General features: G+C 45.3%; 3 protein-coding genes across 3 annotated transcripts; 1 reads left to right on the top strand and 2 right to left on the bottom strand.

Moving 5' to 3' along the window:
* The first annotated feature begins 78 nt into the window (after positions 1–78).
* On the top strand, positions 79–2107 carry xpa (xeroderma pigmentosum, complementation group A). The gene is made up of 5 exons (XM_029161375.3): positions 79–470; positions 549–654; positions 744–909; positions 1023–1140; positions 1225–2107. Exons 1-5 carry the CDS (start codon positions 188–190, stop codon positions 1377–1379), a joined length of 828 nt encoding a protein of 275 aa, XP_029017208.1. The 5' UTR covers positions 79–187; the 3' UTR covers positions 1380–2107.
* A 2-nt stretch (positions 2108–2109) lies between these two features.
* On the bottom strand, positions 2110–4793 carry LOC114861772 (NAD(P)(+)--arginine ADP-ribosyltransferase 2-like). Its single transcript, XM_029161366.2, has 2 exons — positions 3846–4793; positions 2110–3466 (listed from the first exon to the last, which is right to left on the bottom strand). Exons 1-2 carry the CDS (start codon positions 3918–3920, stop codon positions 2621–2623), a joined length of 921 nt encoding a protein of 306 aa, XP_029017199.2. The 5' UTR covers positions 3921–4793; the 3' UTR covers positions 2110–2620.
* Positions 4794–4935: 142 nt separating this feature from the next.
* Positions 4936–7798, bottom strand: kpna7 (karyopherin alpha 7 (importin alpha 8)). Its single transcript, XM_029162060.3, has 12 exons — positions 7639–7798; positions 7414–7557; positions 7250–7335; positions 6999–7167; positions 6809–6908; positions 6577–6659; positions 6389–6475; positions 6139–6315; positions 5792–6025; positions 5487–5669; positions 5202–5348; positions 4936–5077 (listed from the first exon to the last, which is right to left on the bottom strand). Exons 1-12 carry the CDS (start codon positions 7702–7704, stop codon positions 4991–4993), a joined length of 1563 nt encoding a protein of 520 aa, XP_029017893.1. The 5' UTR covers positions 7705–7798; the 3' UTR covers positions 4936–4990.
* Between the last annotated feature and the right edge of the window lie 9348 nt (positions 7799–17146).

The following is a 17146-nucleotide window of genomic DNA, read 5'->3' as shown; positions in this document are numbered from 1 at the left end:
AAACTAAAGTCAAATATCCTATTGGTCCGTCCACTAGGTGGCGCTGGTGCCTTTAAACCTAAAGAAGAAGAAGAAGAAGAAGAAGAAGAAACCCGGAAGCGCGGCTGTCAGTTTTATAACAGTCAACCAGCAGCTGGACTCTGTGGAGCGGAGCTGGTGGATTCGTTTCCATGTGATAACCGGCCATATGGAACCGCCAGAGTCAGACGGGGTGGATGCAGCCGGGCCCTGCCCAGAACAGAGCCCTAAGCCGGAGCTGTCTCCAGCGATGCGCGCTAAGATCGAGAGAAACCGCCAGCGCGCCTTGCTGCTCCGACAAGCCCGACTGGCGAGCCGCCCTTTGTCCGCCACCGAGGGCGCAACGTCTGCCAAAGTGTCCAAGACAGTGGACTCTGGTGCCGGCTTCTTTATCGAGGAGGAGGAAGACGGGGAGACGGAGGAGAAAGCCAGGAAGGTGGTGCATCAGCCAGGTACGTTGACACGTTCTCTTTCTTTGTTTGTTTTTAAAATTGTCTGTACATTCTTGCTGATTTATTGTTTGTTTGCAGCTCCGGTCATAGAGCCAGACTACCTGGTGTGCGACGACTGTGAAAAGCCCTTCATGGACTCCTACCTAAGCAACAGCTTCGACCTGTCGGTGTGTGACAAGTGCAGGTACAGACGCACCATCTGCCTCTATGTGTTGCACTCGCAGCGAGTCCTAAAAGCCTGAAGGTAAACGGTTTGAACATCTGTCTCTTTAGAGACAACGAGGAGAAACACACGCTGATCTCTAGGACTGAGGCCAAGCAGAGCTACTTATTAAAGGACTGTGACCTGGACAAGAGGGAGCCACCACTCAGGTTTATACTGAAGAAAAATCCACACAACCCACGCTGGGGGGACATGAAGCTCTACCTGAAACTACAGGTACAGAGTCAAGGCGACCACCATAGACCTGTGTGAAACGCTTCACATGGAAAGTCCACATATGACCAATAATGTTGTTTACTGGGAGTTATGGTGTGTGCGTGTGTGCCCAGGTGGAGAAGAGATGTATGGAGGTGTGGGGATCAGAGGAGGCTCTGGAGGAGGCTCGTGAAACCAGGGAAGAAAACAAAGAGCTGCAGAAGCAGAAGCGCTTCAACAAGAAAGTCAAAGGTTTGGTTTGTTCAAAACTTTTAGGTGACAAATGACAATTACACTGTGTTTAATTAAACGCAAACCTTTATGCGTGTGTGTCAGAGCTGCGCAGGGCAGTGAGGAGCAGTATGTGGACCAAGGACACCAGTGTTCACCAACATCAGTATGGACCGGAAGAGGTGGTGGATCCTGAGGAGGACCTCTACAGGAAAACCTGTACTACCTGTGGACATGAACTCACCTATGAGAAAATGTAGACTCACGCACACACACATCTGTTACATTGCAGCATGTGTTTCAGTGAATCCTTTCTCCTTCCAGTGTGTCTCTGCACAGTAATGACAACACTCCATACTGATCAAAAACAAGGGCCTAAAAGCAGTGCGAGTCTGCATCACAAAAGGAAGTAATAATGTGTATTTGACTGTAACAAACATTGGATCAAAGTTGGTGAATATTTTTACCAATAACACGACAGCTTTTGCACCCACTGTTGCCTCACCACGGTCTCTGTTGCGGTTTATTTCTTATGTAGGAACACTCACTATTAAAATGTGTCTCACTTTTCAGTGTTTAAGGTCTATGGCCCTTTAAAAAATGTGAATTGAATGATGCTAAGTTATAAAATGTCTACAGACAGGTTTGCTGTAGTCAGTTCATCTGCCATCGCCGTTTGTGGCCTGATCGACTGCAGTCTTGACTGATGTAATACATAAGGTATTCTGTACCACTCTTTATGGTTTACTCTTCACTCCATAGCATTAACTTCCACCTACTGTGTCAGTGGAGAGGTGTGGACCTCAGTGTGATGGCACTGAGAAACGGCCTCACAGTGATGCTGTGGCATTTGCTCAGGACTTATTTTGATAATTTCTTAAATGACGTTGAGACTGACAAAAACAAATCTTTGTAATATGAATTTATTTGATGTAAAGGTTCACTGAATTGTGATGCTCAATTAAATGTATTTTTATCTAGTTCATAATGTTTCTGTATTATGGTAATGATATTTCTACACTGTTTCAAAACCGTGTAAAAGTGCAGTGCATTTTCAGACTGTGTAATAATTAAATATTGTCCAGTAGCAGTAACAAAGCTTCATATATTTGTATGATAGGTTTTAAATACTTAACCACATTGAGAAACAATTTTTATAAAATATCTTGTTACCAATAGAGTGAAAGTAGATTGATAGATGGCCAGAGAGAATGCAGTTTGATTAAGTTTAGTTACAAAAAGTAGTTTAATTCAACTACTTGTTCTAATCAAAATAATTTAAGTTTGCCTTAATGTTCGTTAAACAATATTAGTCATAAAAATGGCTTGAAATGACCATGTCATGAAACTGTTTAAGAATAAACTCCATCTCATTTTACTCAGTTTCAATAAATTCAACGGTGTAGAGGAAACTGTAAACTGGTGACTGGTAGAGGCACTTGATTGTGTTAAGCTTTTATACTGAGGCTTCCAACTGCAGTGACACTCTGATGTTAAATGCTCAGACCCCAGCGACATCCTGGCAGTTAAGGCTGCTGTAAACTCCAGCCGTCTCAAGCTTGTAGAAAACGCCACAGCGTAAATGGTTCTCTCCCGACATGTCAACAGAGACGATACGAAACATTTCATATGGAGGAATTAGCACTTCATCCTCATCGGCGTCAAACTCCGAGTAGGCCTTGAGGTAGGCGCCGTAACAAGTGTGTATCTCGAAGCAGGTCGTCCGTCCAAAATGACGAAGGTCTTTGTCGAGAGAGCTGGAGGCGAAAGAGCCAAAGCGGATGATTTGTCCGGGGGCGCCTTCGAAGAGCAGTTTGCTCCTGCGGTAGGTGGTGTAGCAGCCGCGCTGGTTGAGCTTCAGCAGCCGGATGGCATCAGACAGAAGGAAGTGCAGGGCGTGGAACTGAAAGGAAGTCTTGTAGGTAGACTTCCCGGTCCGAACAGCCTGGTTGAGGCTGTCGTATGAGCCTGCTGTGTAGGCACACAGAGCCTTGAAGTGATTCCAGGACAGGGGGTCGTAGATGTCCTTGTTCTTCATGGCTTTAATGGCACAGAGTTTAGTGTACGTGTCGTAGAGGCCTTCCCTGGTGCTTTTGGGGAGGTAGAAACGTTTCACCTTAATGAGCATCTTCTGGGAGCAGCCGTAATACATGTCGTCCACGGAGTTTGGGGACAGGTTCAAGGGGATTCTGATCAGCATGGACAGGCGTGAGGAAACCTGGGCGCCCAGTTTCTGCACGGCTGCTTCCATGGAGACATTCTGAACCTTCACATAATCTGCAGAGGCTAAAGACTGGTCAACATCAGGACCCGTCTGGAGTTCCATCAAGGTTCCCTGTTCAGACAACTGCAAAATATGATGTAGGTTATTGGGTAGGTAGGTTATGATGAAAGGAGGGTCTTGACTTTACTTTCCCAAACTCTGTTCCTAAATGTAGCAACTAAACCGATCACTAATTAAAGTATGTCTTAATAGTTAAAGTAAATGTCATTGGCCTTGTGTGTGTGTTTTACGTGTGTAAATGATCAGTTCGATAAACTTAAGGCCTCAGCATGTTTTATTTTAAACACAAACGTCATCAGGACCAATGGAACCTTAAATGATTCAGTCAAGGCTGACACATAGCTCGACTGTAACAAACATTCCGAAAGCCATAAACTGTAAAAATGTTCCAACGTGACATTTTAACAGCATTAGAAATTGTTGAACATGGGCATTGTCTTACCATCTCTGCAGTCAGAGGCCTTGTTCTTACACAGAGACAGCAGAGGGCAACATATTTTAAAATGTGGTCCTTCATCGTTGTAGATACCTAAACATAGTAAAGAATCATTTTTACTTTAAGGGCATTTGTAAGTGACTATTCCAGCAAAGCCATTATATAACTTACTTTAAATGCACAAGTTATATACCCACAGCAAATTTGTCATAAAGCAGCATTTGAAAGACATGAACCAATTGTCCTATTTCTACTTACCATGTGATACAACAGTCAGTGAGGTGGTGGTGTTTGAAGAAGATGCTGCCTGTCTTATATCAGGAGTGAAGTCATGAAAGAGGTGGGGTTTTTGTGTAGCAACCGCCAGCTCACCTCATACAGTATTTGCTTAGAATTTTCCTTGGTATTTTCTGGTGAGACTAAAATAGCAAATTTCCAAACTGAAAGTTTGACTACAAAGTTTCACAGGCCCCAGGCTAAAAATAGCATAAAAACGAGACTTCGTGAAGCCCAAGGCTAGAATCATCAATCGAGGAATGGAAGGAACCAATTTGCATGTGTGCAAATCACTGGGACAATAAAGGTATTCTATTCCATTTATCTTCTGCTTTTTAATAACCCTTAATCTTTTTCCACAACATTTGTATTAAATTACAAATGTTTAACATTACTTGTAGTTAGTTCTAGGAAGTCAAACCAAAACCCACTGTTGTGAAATTTTGGTACCCCTTCCTATTTCAGAAAGGTTCATTGCTCAAGCCCCTTTTCATGTAAAGCTTTCCAGCGTTATACAACATGAAACTTATGAAAAACTGGTTATTTTCATTTAAAATTAGTCAAGTGCACAGACAGTTTTCAGCGTATTTGCCTTGTAGCAGCAGTAGAGAAAGCTCAATTTATTCATCATTATACTGAAAAGTCAGCATTTACTTTCATGTCCATTACTGTGATAATCTACTGTGGAGGCATGCAGCACTGAAGTGTACGGTATACAACAAAATATACAAATTAAATGATAGACCGGTATTTTCACATCATAGCAAAAACTCATGAATTGTCAGCTACAGCCAGTTTAGACTACTTAAACAATAAGCAGTTTAATTTAATGCAATGTTTATTTATAGCACAGAATACAACAACATGACAGTTATCTAAAAACTAAAGGTTCTCGTAACGTCAGGACTCTGAAATACAAATGCATCATCAGAAGCCTCAACCTTGACGCCATCAAGTTCACCCTAGAAAGAAAAGTGTAAAGTTTTACACAAGCATAATGATTTCGCACAATGTCATAAACTGACACGCTACTGCAGCTTATGAATTACAGTGGGGCACACAGTCACTATACATTTAGCTACTTACGTCACCAAAGTACTTCTCAATGAGCTTGTGAGCAGCCTGATACACCGTTTCATTGTCGTGGCTTTGTAGCATCTCAATGCGGTCCAGTCCTCCCAGTTCTTCAACCAGCAGACTGAGCTTGTCCGTCTCACCGAGCTTCTCTGCTGCCTGAAGAGGCACATACAGCAGCTGAAGCCATGACTAGTCTGCACTTTTCTGGCTGGGCTTTTTAAACTAATTCAATTCATTTAAAAAAAAAAAAAAAAAAAACCTTTTACTTAGGGTCATTTCATTTTTCACCCTCACCATGAAGATGTTGTTTATGGCGTCCAATAAAACCAGAAGGACTTTGGCATCTTTGACTTGCAGCAGGTTGATGATGGCCTCCAGGGCTCCACACTGCACCAGATGCACCACCTGCTCCACAGTACCTCCACTGGTGAAGTTGGTCACGGCCCACACCGCTTCCCTTTGAGTCTTGAAGTCTCCCTGAGACAAAAACACAGGACAGCATTCCTGGCAGGTGAGAGCTAGACAGGATTTTGACATGCTTTGACTAAAAGGACTCTTGTACACTTATGGCAGGATTTTACAGTTTATGATCTACTCACATTCTTTAGCCTGTCTACCAAAGGAGGCAGCAGGCCACAGGTGATGAGCTGCTGGATTTGCTTACAGGGTCCTGCAGCAATGTTGGACAAAGCCCACACTGCCTCCTTCTGCACGCTGGCCTTCGGATACCTCATCAGTTTAGGTAGGGCGTTGAGGACTCCAGCATCTATCACTGTCTGGGTTTGCAGATCGGAGCCACTCACTATGTTGCCAATGGAGCGCAGAGCTGGAGTCTGGTGTAGTAGGACAGCATTAGTAGTTAAACGTCTTAAACTGCATTTAGCAATCTGCCAAATGTCCGCAATGCTAAAAACTGCATAGCATTCTGTAGCTTTGAGGAGATTACCAGGACACCGAGCTCAGCGTGGCTCATGAGCTCCACTAGTCGAGGCACGATGCCCGTTTTCACGACAACATCAATGCGGTCATTATCACCGTCGGTCAGGTAGGAGATCGCCCAGCATGCATCAGACAAGATGTCCTTATCACTAAGATGGAGCAGCTGGATCAGAGATGGGAGCATCTGCAGGAACAACAGTGACTGTGCATCAGTTTCCCTGAAACTCATCTGAAACATCCAGCGTCACCTACTGTACCTGCAGGACTGCAGACAGGGGCGGGAACGGGTTCTTATTTCGGCACAAGTTGGACAACGTCCACGTGAGGTTGCGCAGGTAGCCAACCTGGAGTTACAGTGAATGAGACACTCAGCCCTCAACCATGAAGCAAGAGCAAGCTCAAAGATAGTATGACTGATGTTTTTTGCAGATGTGCTTTGACTTACTGGCGTGTCCGGGCAGATGCGGGCCAGTAAAGCTGGGATGACATTGCACTCGATCAGCACGTCCCGATAAGCTGAACCGTCACCTTCAAAACAACTGCATTTTAGAAGTAGACAGTAAAGCCACAGTGACCGTGCGCATGAGACGCTGTCTTTACAGAGCTAAAGGGAGCTCTTGGAAAGTGGGAAACCATTACTATTCAACCATCTTGTTAGGTGGCAGTTGTAGACTGACCTGCAATATTTCCAAGAGCCCAGACAGCCTGTTCACTGATGTGCAACATTGGCGACGCAAGTAACGAGATAAAGGCCGGCACTGCTCCATGTTCCACCACCTGAAGACAAACATTTAGGATGTTCTCAAAACATGGACGCTCTGAGCCCATCACAGAACCAAAGAACCCAACTTATTAAAGTGTTGACACCTGTTGTGTGTGCCAGGAGGTGCCCGAGGCGATGTTGGTAAGAGCCCAGGCTGCCTCAAACTGCAGGGTCGGCTCATCGTCCATAGACAGGAAGGAGACGAAGCGGGACAGCAGCCCAGCATCTATGATCTCCTTCAGGGGAGGGTTACGCTCCTGGGAGAGCAGCTTCCTGAGGGAACGATGGAGGAAAAGCTGGAGCAATCGATTGGAAATCTAAAGACTGCGTCAAAGTCTCGGGTTTCGAGCCTCACCTGGCGGCCTGACACCCTCGGGTCTGAGACTCCCTGCTGTCGGAATTCACCAGTTTAATGATCTCCTCGATGGATAGAAATTTCACCTAAACGACAGGCACCATTAGGATAATAAACTACTCTCAACTCAAACCCTTTAAAAGCTTTTAGTTTAAACAACGAACCAAATCGTTGGAGAGATAATCAGGAGACAGGGCCTCTTCGTCCGGAAGCGACGACAGCGTGATGTGTCTTCGCTTCAGGAAGTTCTCGTCTTTGTGAGCTTTGCGCAGCTCCACGCACTCCGTGATCCTTTTATCCCGGAGTTTCTGCAACAAGACAAAAAGCCCGCAGCGTCCTCAAAAAACACTCACCCAAAGTCTCAGCGCAGATAGTTCACGCCAACTCACCGTGGGGTCTTTGCCTTTGTTCTTGAACTTGGAGAGCCGCTCCTCGGTGACGTTCTTGGTGGGCATCGTGGACCGCTTCGCTGGCCACGCGCGTCCCGCACTGATTAATAGTGAGGGAAACTTTGCGCGGGGAGCTTATAAGCGACGGAGCCGCCTCAGGTGAACCTAATTAGCTGTGATTGATGGCGCGTCTCCGGCGGCTCATTTATCTCCAGCTGTGCGCGTTTCAATCTGGTAACAAATCGTTCATGTTTAGTTTTAGCCTGTTTTCTTTGTATATTATTTTATTATTTTTTTATTTTTATTTTGTATATTTAGTATTGCAATGAAAAGTTTTATTTTTATAATGAAAGTATCTAATGATAATTAAATACTATTTAAAGTGTATAAAACGTCGTGTAGTTGGGTTAAATAGCGACAAGTTATGGAAGGGAGTCTTCTCTGAAGCTAAATAAAGAAATAAAAACAGATGTCGGACAAAGATGGAGGAGCTGCATAGCAAACTCAAACTAAGCAGAGACCATCTTGTGGTATAGGACTGAGAGATTAATCTATCAGAGAGACTACAAATGGACATTATACTCCATTATACTAAAACCAGATGTCCCCATTCCATTATTATGGAAAGTTAAGGAAGAGCTGGAACGGATGGAGAACATGAAAGTCATCTCCAAAGTGAAGGAGCCAACTGAGTGATGTTCTGGTATGGTGCCAGTGCCATCAAACAATGGTTCGGTGAGAATCTGTGTTGACCTTACTTAGCTCAATGAAGCAGTGTGTTCATTGTGCCAGGTCAGCACGTTGCACGACGTTCAGAACTCCATACGGACGTTTCCAGTTTAACAGACTGCCTTTTGGAATAGCCTCAGCCCCAGAGCACTTCCAGTAAAGGATGTCATTGATTCTTAGCAGACTACCAGGGATGGTTTGTCACATGGACGACATTCTCATATGGGGAGAAATCAACTCCAGCATAACACCAGACTCCACACTGTGCTACACAAGCTCCAAGAAGCAGGCTTCACACTCAACATGGAGAAGTGTGAGCTAAACAAGCAGGAGGTGAAGTTCCTGGGTCACATTCTGTCTTCAGAGGTAGTGCAACCAGACCTTGGCAGAGAGTAGGTGCAGTGTGGTACACTACTACTCAAGGTTTGTGGAGATAGCCAAGCTGATCCCCACAAGGTCAGAGGACGTGATTGTACACCTTGAATCCATTTTCTCCAGACATGGCATTCCAGAACAGGTCTACAGCGACAACGGACCACAGTTCTCAGGCCAACAGTTCGCAAACTTTGCAGCATCCTATGGATTCAGGCATACCACAAACAGTCCTAAGTATGCTCAAAGTAATGGAGAGGCGGAACGTCATGTCCAGTCTGTTAAAACACTACTAAAGTAAGCTCAAGATCCATATCTTGCTCTTTTGGCGTATAGAGCAACCCCACTGCCAAATGGATATAGCCCTGCCCAACTTCTAATGGGGTGGTGGATTCCCTGTACCCCAACTTCTCTTACTGCTCACCCCAAATTTTCCAGGCAGCGCTACAGTGATGTCTCAGGAAAGAGACAGAGGTAAAAGACAGTGTTGTGTTCAACAGGAGATGCCACATGCAGGGTTTAAATCAGCTTGTACACCTCGTACATAGTGGCGAGCCCTTCAGGTACCATCAGGAGAAACCAATGTCATCTTGTGCCTTCGTCAAAAAACATCACCTCAGACCCAAACACCTGTCAGACCATCAGGGAACACACTGGCACCTCCAGATCATTCAAAGACTCCAGAACAAACTCCAAAGTCACATACGAGTAATGGTGATTAAACCTCAAAGACTGGATTTGTAAGCTTAAAGCAATGAGAATGCCATGCTGTAAATAGTTGAAGAGTAATAGTGTTCTTGGAATATTGCGAGGTTGGAAGTTCATATTAAATATCATATGCAGGGTTACGGGGTAAATTCTGGTCAAAAGTGTTCTTTTGTAAAGGGACATGTGGTGTAGTTCTGTTTAATATACATTTTTATTGTGAGTGTCTGGTGGGGAAGCAAGACTTATGCACAACAAAAGTGTATATAAAACAGAACTACACCATAAAAACAAAGTAAACGTCACAAGACAAAATACTGTCTCCACCTGTTTATAGTTGTGCCAGTAGATGGCAGCATAACACTAATGTGGTGAAGTACCTCTCAGCCAATATACATGGACCCTGTGAATTTATGCAACCACTCATCTTTGTAAATGTCTCAGATTGGACTGTCCCTAAAGTAAGTATTGCTTTCTTTATCTACAGAAAAAGAAGATACGTAAAGAAATGCTGCAGAAATGAAAGTAGTGGATGAAAGAGAAAGTGAGTTTAAGACAAGGGACCGAGATGGACTCTCATCTTCCTCTTTGACAGTCAGGAAGGGCTGAACAATAGCAGCTGGAGTGGAGGTTTCCCATGGACTAAGTCATAATGGCTTCCTCCTGATGTAACACACACACACACACACACACACACACACACACACACAGGCTCAGCTGTTGGTGCTCTGACTCAGGTATAACCATGCACTGTTTGTATGTAACTTCACTGCCATCAGCTTGAAGTCACAGTGGATCAGCTTCTTAAACCCTCCTCTCACATCTCTCTCTCTCTCACATATGCACAAACACACACACACACACACACACACACTGGTCCTGTCTAATTGTTGGGAACATATACAAACATCTTTTCCTGTCCGTCTTTCGCTATTGTCCATCACAATGGATTGACATTATTCACATCCAGCTTAAGCTTCCAGGAAACAGTACAGAGAAAAACAGTGTGGACAGGGGAAACCTCACATTGTCAGTGTTTATAGAAAAGACAGTATAACAGTAACATTACCACACGTTTTATTTTGTGTTAAATCAATAAAAATGAGTCATCTGCAGAGAAAAACACTTACAGCTTAGATAAACACTACTTGTGCCCAGCATTTAGACAGACAATCAGCCGAACATTAAAGTTCAGTGTACAGTAATAGGGCTTATGGAGACTGGCAGGCTGTCTGACACTATATTTAATTATGCCTCGATCGCTGTTCTGGTGACCTATCTCTGTGAGAATATCAGTTAAAGTAATAGCAGAGTAATCCATTAATCGTTGTTTGTGGAATTATTCCTGTTCTTAATTGTATTTAGGTTTGAACAGTTTATTAGTGTGATGAAAGGAAGGTTTGTCATATTTTGGCAGCCAGTCCAGAATTACGTCAAAGCGAGGTCACTCAGCTCAAAGGACAAAATGTGAATCACTGACACTGGAAGGAAACTGATATTTTCACGAGTTTTAACAGGTCATACTTTCTCTGTTACCACTGATTCATCATTAGTGATTTTCCTGTGAGGCGTGTCAGGTCAAAACTGTGTGATTTCACCTGCTCTCATGCTCTTTTGTTTCTTTTATGTTATCATTACAGTGAAGGTCAGAGTGTTGTCCAGAGGACGGGCTGAGAGGTTCATCCAGTTGTTTTAATTCAGAGAGATACAGAGACATAGTTACTGTATGTGTAAATAGTGTAACAGTTACCTGTTGAAGTGAATGTGTTCTCCCATTGCTGTGACTTCATCTCGCTGGCCTTTTGACCTGGAAGCGCTCATGGTTCCTCAGAGAGCCCTGGAGGGTGTGGAGGCGTTCTGCCCTGTGGTCTCTGACTTGTGGTCAGTCTGAACAATATGAGCTCAGTGGAGGAAATTCCACTGTTCAAATGCAAGGCTTCACACACACCACCAATAATTAATTTGATTTCTATTAGTGTGTGTTCTAGTTTGTGGCGTCTACAGATATATCAGTCTGATTAAACCCACATTATGTCTTCATTACTGCTGCAACAGTCTCTAAAAAGTGACCCCCTTTTTTCATGACTTACAGTAACAACCACAACCTGACGACATTATAAAGTCAGCATTTTACTAGCTTACTGTATGAATGATGATAATATTGTTCCAATAGTCATCTGTGGATTGACATGTAGTGGTCACCTCTCCATACATTTCTGTGCTGTCTCATCCTCCCTTCAGTCTTGCTTTTTTCCATTTCTTCACGTGTCTCCCTTGACTTGCCTCCCACACATCCTCCCTGGTTCCCAGATCAACTTGAGGTGTCTATGGGAAATCATTAGTATAGATTGTTCTGCAGGCCTGGGTCGATACGCACACACACATACATGTGAATAATGTGCCCTCTGTTCCTCTGATAGCTGAGAGACGCTCCAACCCTCTTTACCGTTTAAAGTGTAACACCGAGGACAAATTCTCAGCAGGGGATATATTATATTGCGCCTGTGTGTGGAGGGCCATTATGTTCGGAAGAACTCACTCACGGTCAGACACACACGCAAAATACACAGATTGCAAAAATGATGACAAACACTCTTGCAGTGTGGCAAAGACAAAGGTGCGCTTTGTCTGTTCACATAAGTCAGCGGTTCTCAGATATCAAAGTGGAGGAGCGAGAACCAGAAAGAACCGCGGCAGGATGTGGGTTAGAGTGACAGAGAGGCAGCGAGGGAGGGATCCGAGTGTGCGCTCGCGAAATCTATCAAACATCGGGGGGAATTTCCATTCAGAAAAGAAAAATTTGATACTGATATGAGGCATATTTCAAATGCTCAGACACACGTACACCGTGAACGTGAATGCATTGCTCCTCTAACGCTGCTCATCACGTCTGCATGCTGTAATACCTCACATACGGCAGCTGTCACCGCAATGGTCTGTTTCAAACATCTTTCTCTTTGCCCTTCTCCTGCCTCATCACATGGGTGTTTAGCCTCACTCTATAAATGTTTCATGTCTGCCACTTCAGTACCTGCCTATCAATTACCCGGACAAGCCTCACCTCAGGTCCAATCCATCATACTCCTGACTGACCAGGGTGTGTGTGCAGGAGCCCATGTGTATGCCATAGATCTTTCTTTTGTTTCTGCTGACAAGGCTGTTGTCATTGGATTGTATAAATGGGCCGAGGGTTCAATATCTGAGAGGTCGAAATAAGCCATTTATCATTTTCTATGAAAACACACGGCCACACTGTCACGCGCTCACACCCACACATAGATGGACAGATGTTTAATGGCGCACAGGACTCAGAAATAACTACAGATTTCCCGTAGAGGCTGATCAAATACTTCAACATAGCATAAGCAGAAGCTGCAAACAGAGGTACGTTAATGAGTTTACATACAAATAAATCAAATCACTTCGCTTCCAGTAGCTGCTGTAGCAAAAGGAGCAACAGTGAGTGTGCCCTTTGGAAACTACAAGGAGCGTGAGGACGTCACACCTTTACGCTGAGCTGACGCGCAGCAGCTTCTCTATTTCGGACAGTTACACTCAAATGCACCCATTGCAAATTTGGTGTATTAGTAAAGTTCGTAATGCAAAAAATCACAAGCGCACAAGCGTGTTTAAAGGCCTGGCAGCACAGAAGCTCGATGAGCTTCACCTTTACTTCAATGGATACAAGTAGAAGAAAACATTGTGGCATTTGTGAGGACACTAAACATCACTGGGCCTTTTAACCCTTTATTGGAAGGGTCTCATCCAGTAGACTTTTTAGACTAGAATTTAATTTTGACTTTCGATTTCAGCCCTGACGTGATTCGTTTGATATTAGTTGGCATGTTTGTGTCAGTTTTGATGGCAGGATGAAGTCCTGTTTGTGACGACAGCGGAATCAGATGGCTGACAGTCATGCTCGATCATGATGAATTACATTCAGTTTACGATCAGTAACACTGAAACCGCACAGGTCAAACCACAAACGAGAACGTTCCTGAAGCGGCTGCAGATAAACAGAACAGGAGATAATTACGGCTCTACTAACACGAGACCGATGCTTACTGCTGTCTGTGAATGCAGTAAATGAAAAGGTCTCACTTTATTGTCTTCAAGCCGTATGCAAATGTGAGGCTTGCTCTAATCCACAGTGTGCCTTCACAGCAACGGTGCTGATTCAGCACATTGGTGCTACGCAGTAAACCTGAGCGAGACAGACAGTGTCTTTAAAGCGCCAATGAACAGTGCAAACTAAGGTTGTAGAGCAGTTGTCATTTCAGGACCCACTTGGCCCAAATGTACATAATCACACGCCTGAGTGTTCAAATGAACAAAAAGACTTAGATGGTTTGTTTGCCCCGGCTTAGTCCTGCGTGTATGTTGCATGGCTTTGCACTAACATGTGGCAAAGCGGAGATTGAGGGGCCTTATCTACGGATCAGCCAGCTCCCCATAGCGAGGACGGGAATCAAAGCAGTGGAGGAGAGGAGGGGGCGCAGGGACGCATGGTAGAGGACTTCAAAGGTGAACACAGAGTTCACACAGATATAACGCTCAGACAACAGGGCAGGGCCCACATAGACGCCACAAAAGAGAGAGAGAGAGAGTGAGCGTGAGAGAGAGAGAGAGAGAGAGAGAGAGAGAGAGACGGCCTGACAACATCCCAAAACATAGCCAGCGGAGGGGACACAGCTGCCAATACTGTCAACAACATCCTCTATTCATGTTACGCGTCTGCGAGTAAGAAAAGACAGCTGCATGGCAGACAAGAGGAGCAGGACTTGGAGACTTTGGGGGTTCAGAGGCGAGGTGATGGGGGGGTGAGTGCTGCTGCGGGGGTGCGAGCCACGTATCAGGTGTATCTGGGCTGGGAGGCCCCTCACATGGGCATCCCATTCACCTGCTGTCCAGACTGGACAAAGGCTGGGGCTCCGCTGGGCCACAGGCGCACCAGGTAACACTAGAAGGTCCTAATGGCCTCAAGATGAAGGGAAGATGGTTAGAAGAAGATTACGACATGGGAAAATGGCAGGTTAAAAGCACAGCACAGACATTTAATATGGCTATTTATTCAACATACGAACGCTTCAGTTTAAATGTAACTAAACGTCGTGTAATCAGAAGTATGTCAGTGAAAGCCATCTTCCAGCAGCGGATGCAGCAACGTTTTTATAAAATTAACCTAATCCACCGCTTTCAATGAAAAGTTTGACATGTTGGGAAATTTGCTCATTTGCTTTCTAGCAGCGAGTGAGGCGAGAAGATCAATAGCACTCTCATGGCTGTGCATTAAGTATGGAGCAGGAGCGAGGCCATTACAGCGCCTTAGCTCAGAGGAAGGACTGGAAGCAGGTGGCAGCCATCCAGCAACACACCAGCGTCTAACTGGTTTTATCAGAGCGTTCATGTTTAGCTTAGAGACATGACAGCTGCCACCCTGAGCGCTGTAGATACTGTACGCTACAGATGAGTCAGCAACATGTGATGTCGTACTGTACCTCAGCTTGGGTTTGGTTTGGCTGCTTTTGGTCGTCAGTGTAGGAAAAACTTCCAGTGCACCTTGGGAAAAATGAATAAATATGTGGTGAGGAAAAACTATTCGGCCCGTTGAACAGACAAGGTCGAACTGATTTGGTATTTTTTTACTCTGATGTTTGGCCTTGTGCGAATACCACAAATACTCATCAGTCCTGAAATGTTGAGGCTTTAGATAAAAAGTGTGTGTGTGTGTGTGTGTGTGTGTGTGTGTGTGTGTGTGTGTGTGTGCGTGTGTGTGTGTGTGTGTGTGTGTGTGTGTGTGTGTGTGATGTGTCTACTTGTTGTGTGTTTGAAACTGATCTCTGTTTATAGGGATGAAAGGGTGGGTTAATTTCTGCATTGTTCTTTCCATTCTTCTACACACACACACACACACACACACACACACACACACACACACACACACACGCATACACTGCAGAGCGCTGAATCTAAACAGTAATTACCATTCCTGACTGACTGACATGCGGACCTATGCAGAACTGTGCTTGTGTGTGTTTGTGTGTGTCTACATCGTTGTACAATGTCAGTCATGCAAATTATATATCTATACTGTTTACTTGAGGTGAAATTATACTACTTTTGTAAGGTTACATTTCAGATTACAATTATGTAAATGGTGTGTGTCGTTTACCTGAACCCTGACTCTTCTGTGACATGAGCTCATCCTTCTCTACCCATGTGGGGCTTTATGGTTATAAAAGGTCAACTACTATTAGTTTTAGCGCTGCGAAAGACACGATGGTGACATAGCAAATTATGAAAAGGGCTCATTTGCAGAGTGTGTGTATGAGAGACAGAAGCGCAAGTACAGCCGGTGGGATGGAAAGAGCAGAGACATCAAAGCGAGGGAACAGCTGGCCAGTGTGTGCGCGTGTGCATGGACGCACCTTCAAAGCGGACCCTTGGACGGGCTGGCCCACCTGACTCCAGGCACCGGTACGGGAACCCACCCGCGCTGCACGCGCTGAGGCACCGACACGCGACGTGCAGTCAGCGAGCCACGACTCACCTGTCACCGGGTCTCGTCCCGTCCCTGCGTGCGTGCGTGCGTTTCCGCAGCAATTAAAGCGCACAGAAAGCCGCACGCACGTGGTGCAGTGTAAATCACCTCGGGTGTGTGGATGTTCAGGGGGCGTCGCGTGTCCCGACACGTCCAGGCTTTAATGCGCTACAGCTGGGCAACATCGGCCTGGATTCAGCCGCTCTGACGGAAAAGAACCTGGGGAACAAAACAACGAGGAACATTTGACTGTGCAGACTTTGGACTGCGGCAAAATAATAATTTTAACTATTAATTTAATCTTTGAGCGACATGATAAACTTCTGTCGTGTCACCTCAACGAGCGTTTGACCCACATTTGAAACAGCTGTTGTCCCGCACACAGTTAGACCTTTATATTTATATTTAATTATTCATCAGAGTAAATGTGTTGATGTGACGAGGCCAGACTGGGCTTTAGCTGTTGCATGCATCTAAATGACGGCGCTAGTTAGTGAATCACGGTCTCATTCACAGCTTCGGTCCGTCGTTGAGAGGCACTGAAGGAGCGCGTGTGAGTACACGTGCATGTCCGCGTTCACACGGCGCGCGTGCGCCTCGCCGTGGTCCGTCCACGGACGTCCTCAGGTGACGACGCTGTTTATCTCCAGGCAGGTCAAAGCAGCTTGGAAGTGGTGAGGCGCACAGTACATCCACGACACACACTCACACACTCGCACATCCACGCAGGCTCGTTTAATCAAGCTGCAGCCGGAGGAGGAAACTCCCTGGCTTCCACACGCAGCGATCACTCATATCCTGATCTACTGATAACGACACGTGTGGTTTTGTGTGTGTGTGTGTGTGTGTGTGCGTGCGTGCGTGTGCGTGCGTGCGTGCGTGCGTGCGTGGTTCGCAGCTATAATTTGTCTGCGTTCTATCGCCATAGTTACGGCGTGTGTTCGTCTGGAGGTGCAGCTGCTGCAGACACGAGCTCGCCTCACTCCGTGGCCTCGCTGTTTGCACTCTCCTCCCTCTCGTGCAAACGCTGTCTGTCACCTCTGCATCGTGTAACGTCTCCACCACGGCTGCTGTCATCGCAGACCTTACGTCTCTCTCCTCCTTCTTCTCCTTCTTTGTTCAGCACTCTCTGCACTTAATGCGAAGTCACAGGTGAGACAG

The sequence above is a fragment of the Betta splendens genome, chromosome 1 (assembly GCF_900634795.4).
Source record: "Betta splendens chromosome 1, fBetSpl5.4, whole genome shotgun sequence".
In the NCBI taxonomy this organism is placed as follows: Eukaryota; Metazoa; Chordata; class Actinopteri; order Anabantiformes; family Osphronemidae; genus Betta; species Betta splendens.
This window is presented reverse-complemented; position numbering and strand designations above follow the sequence as displayed.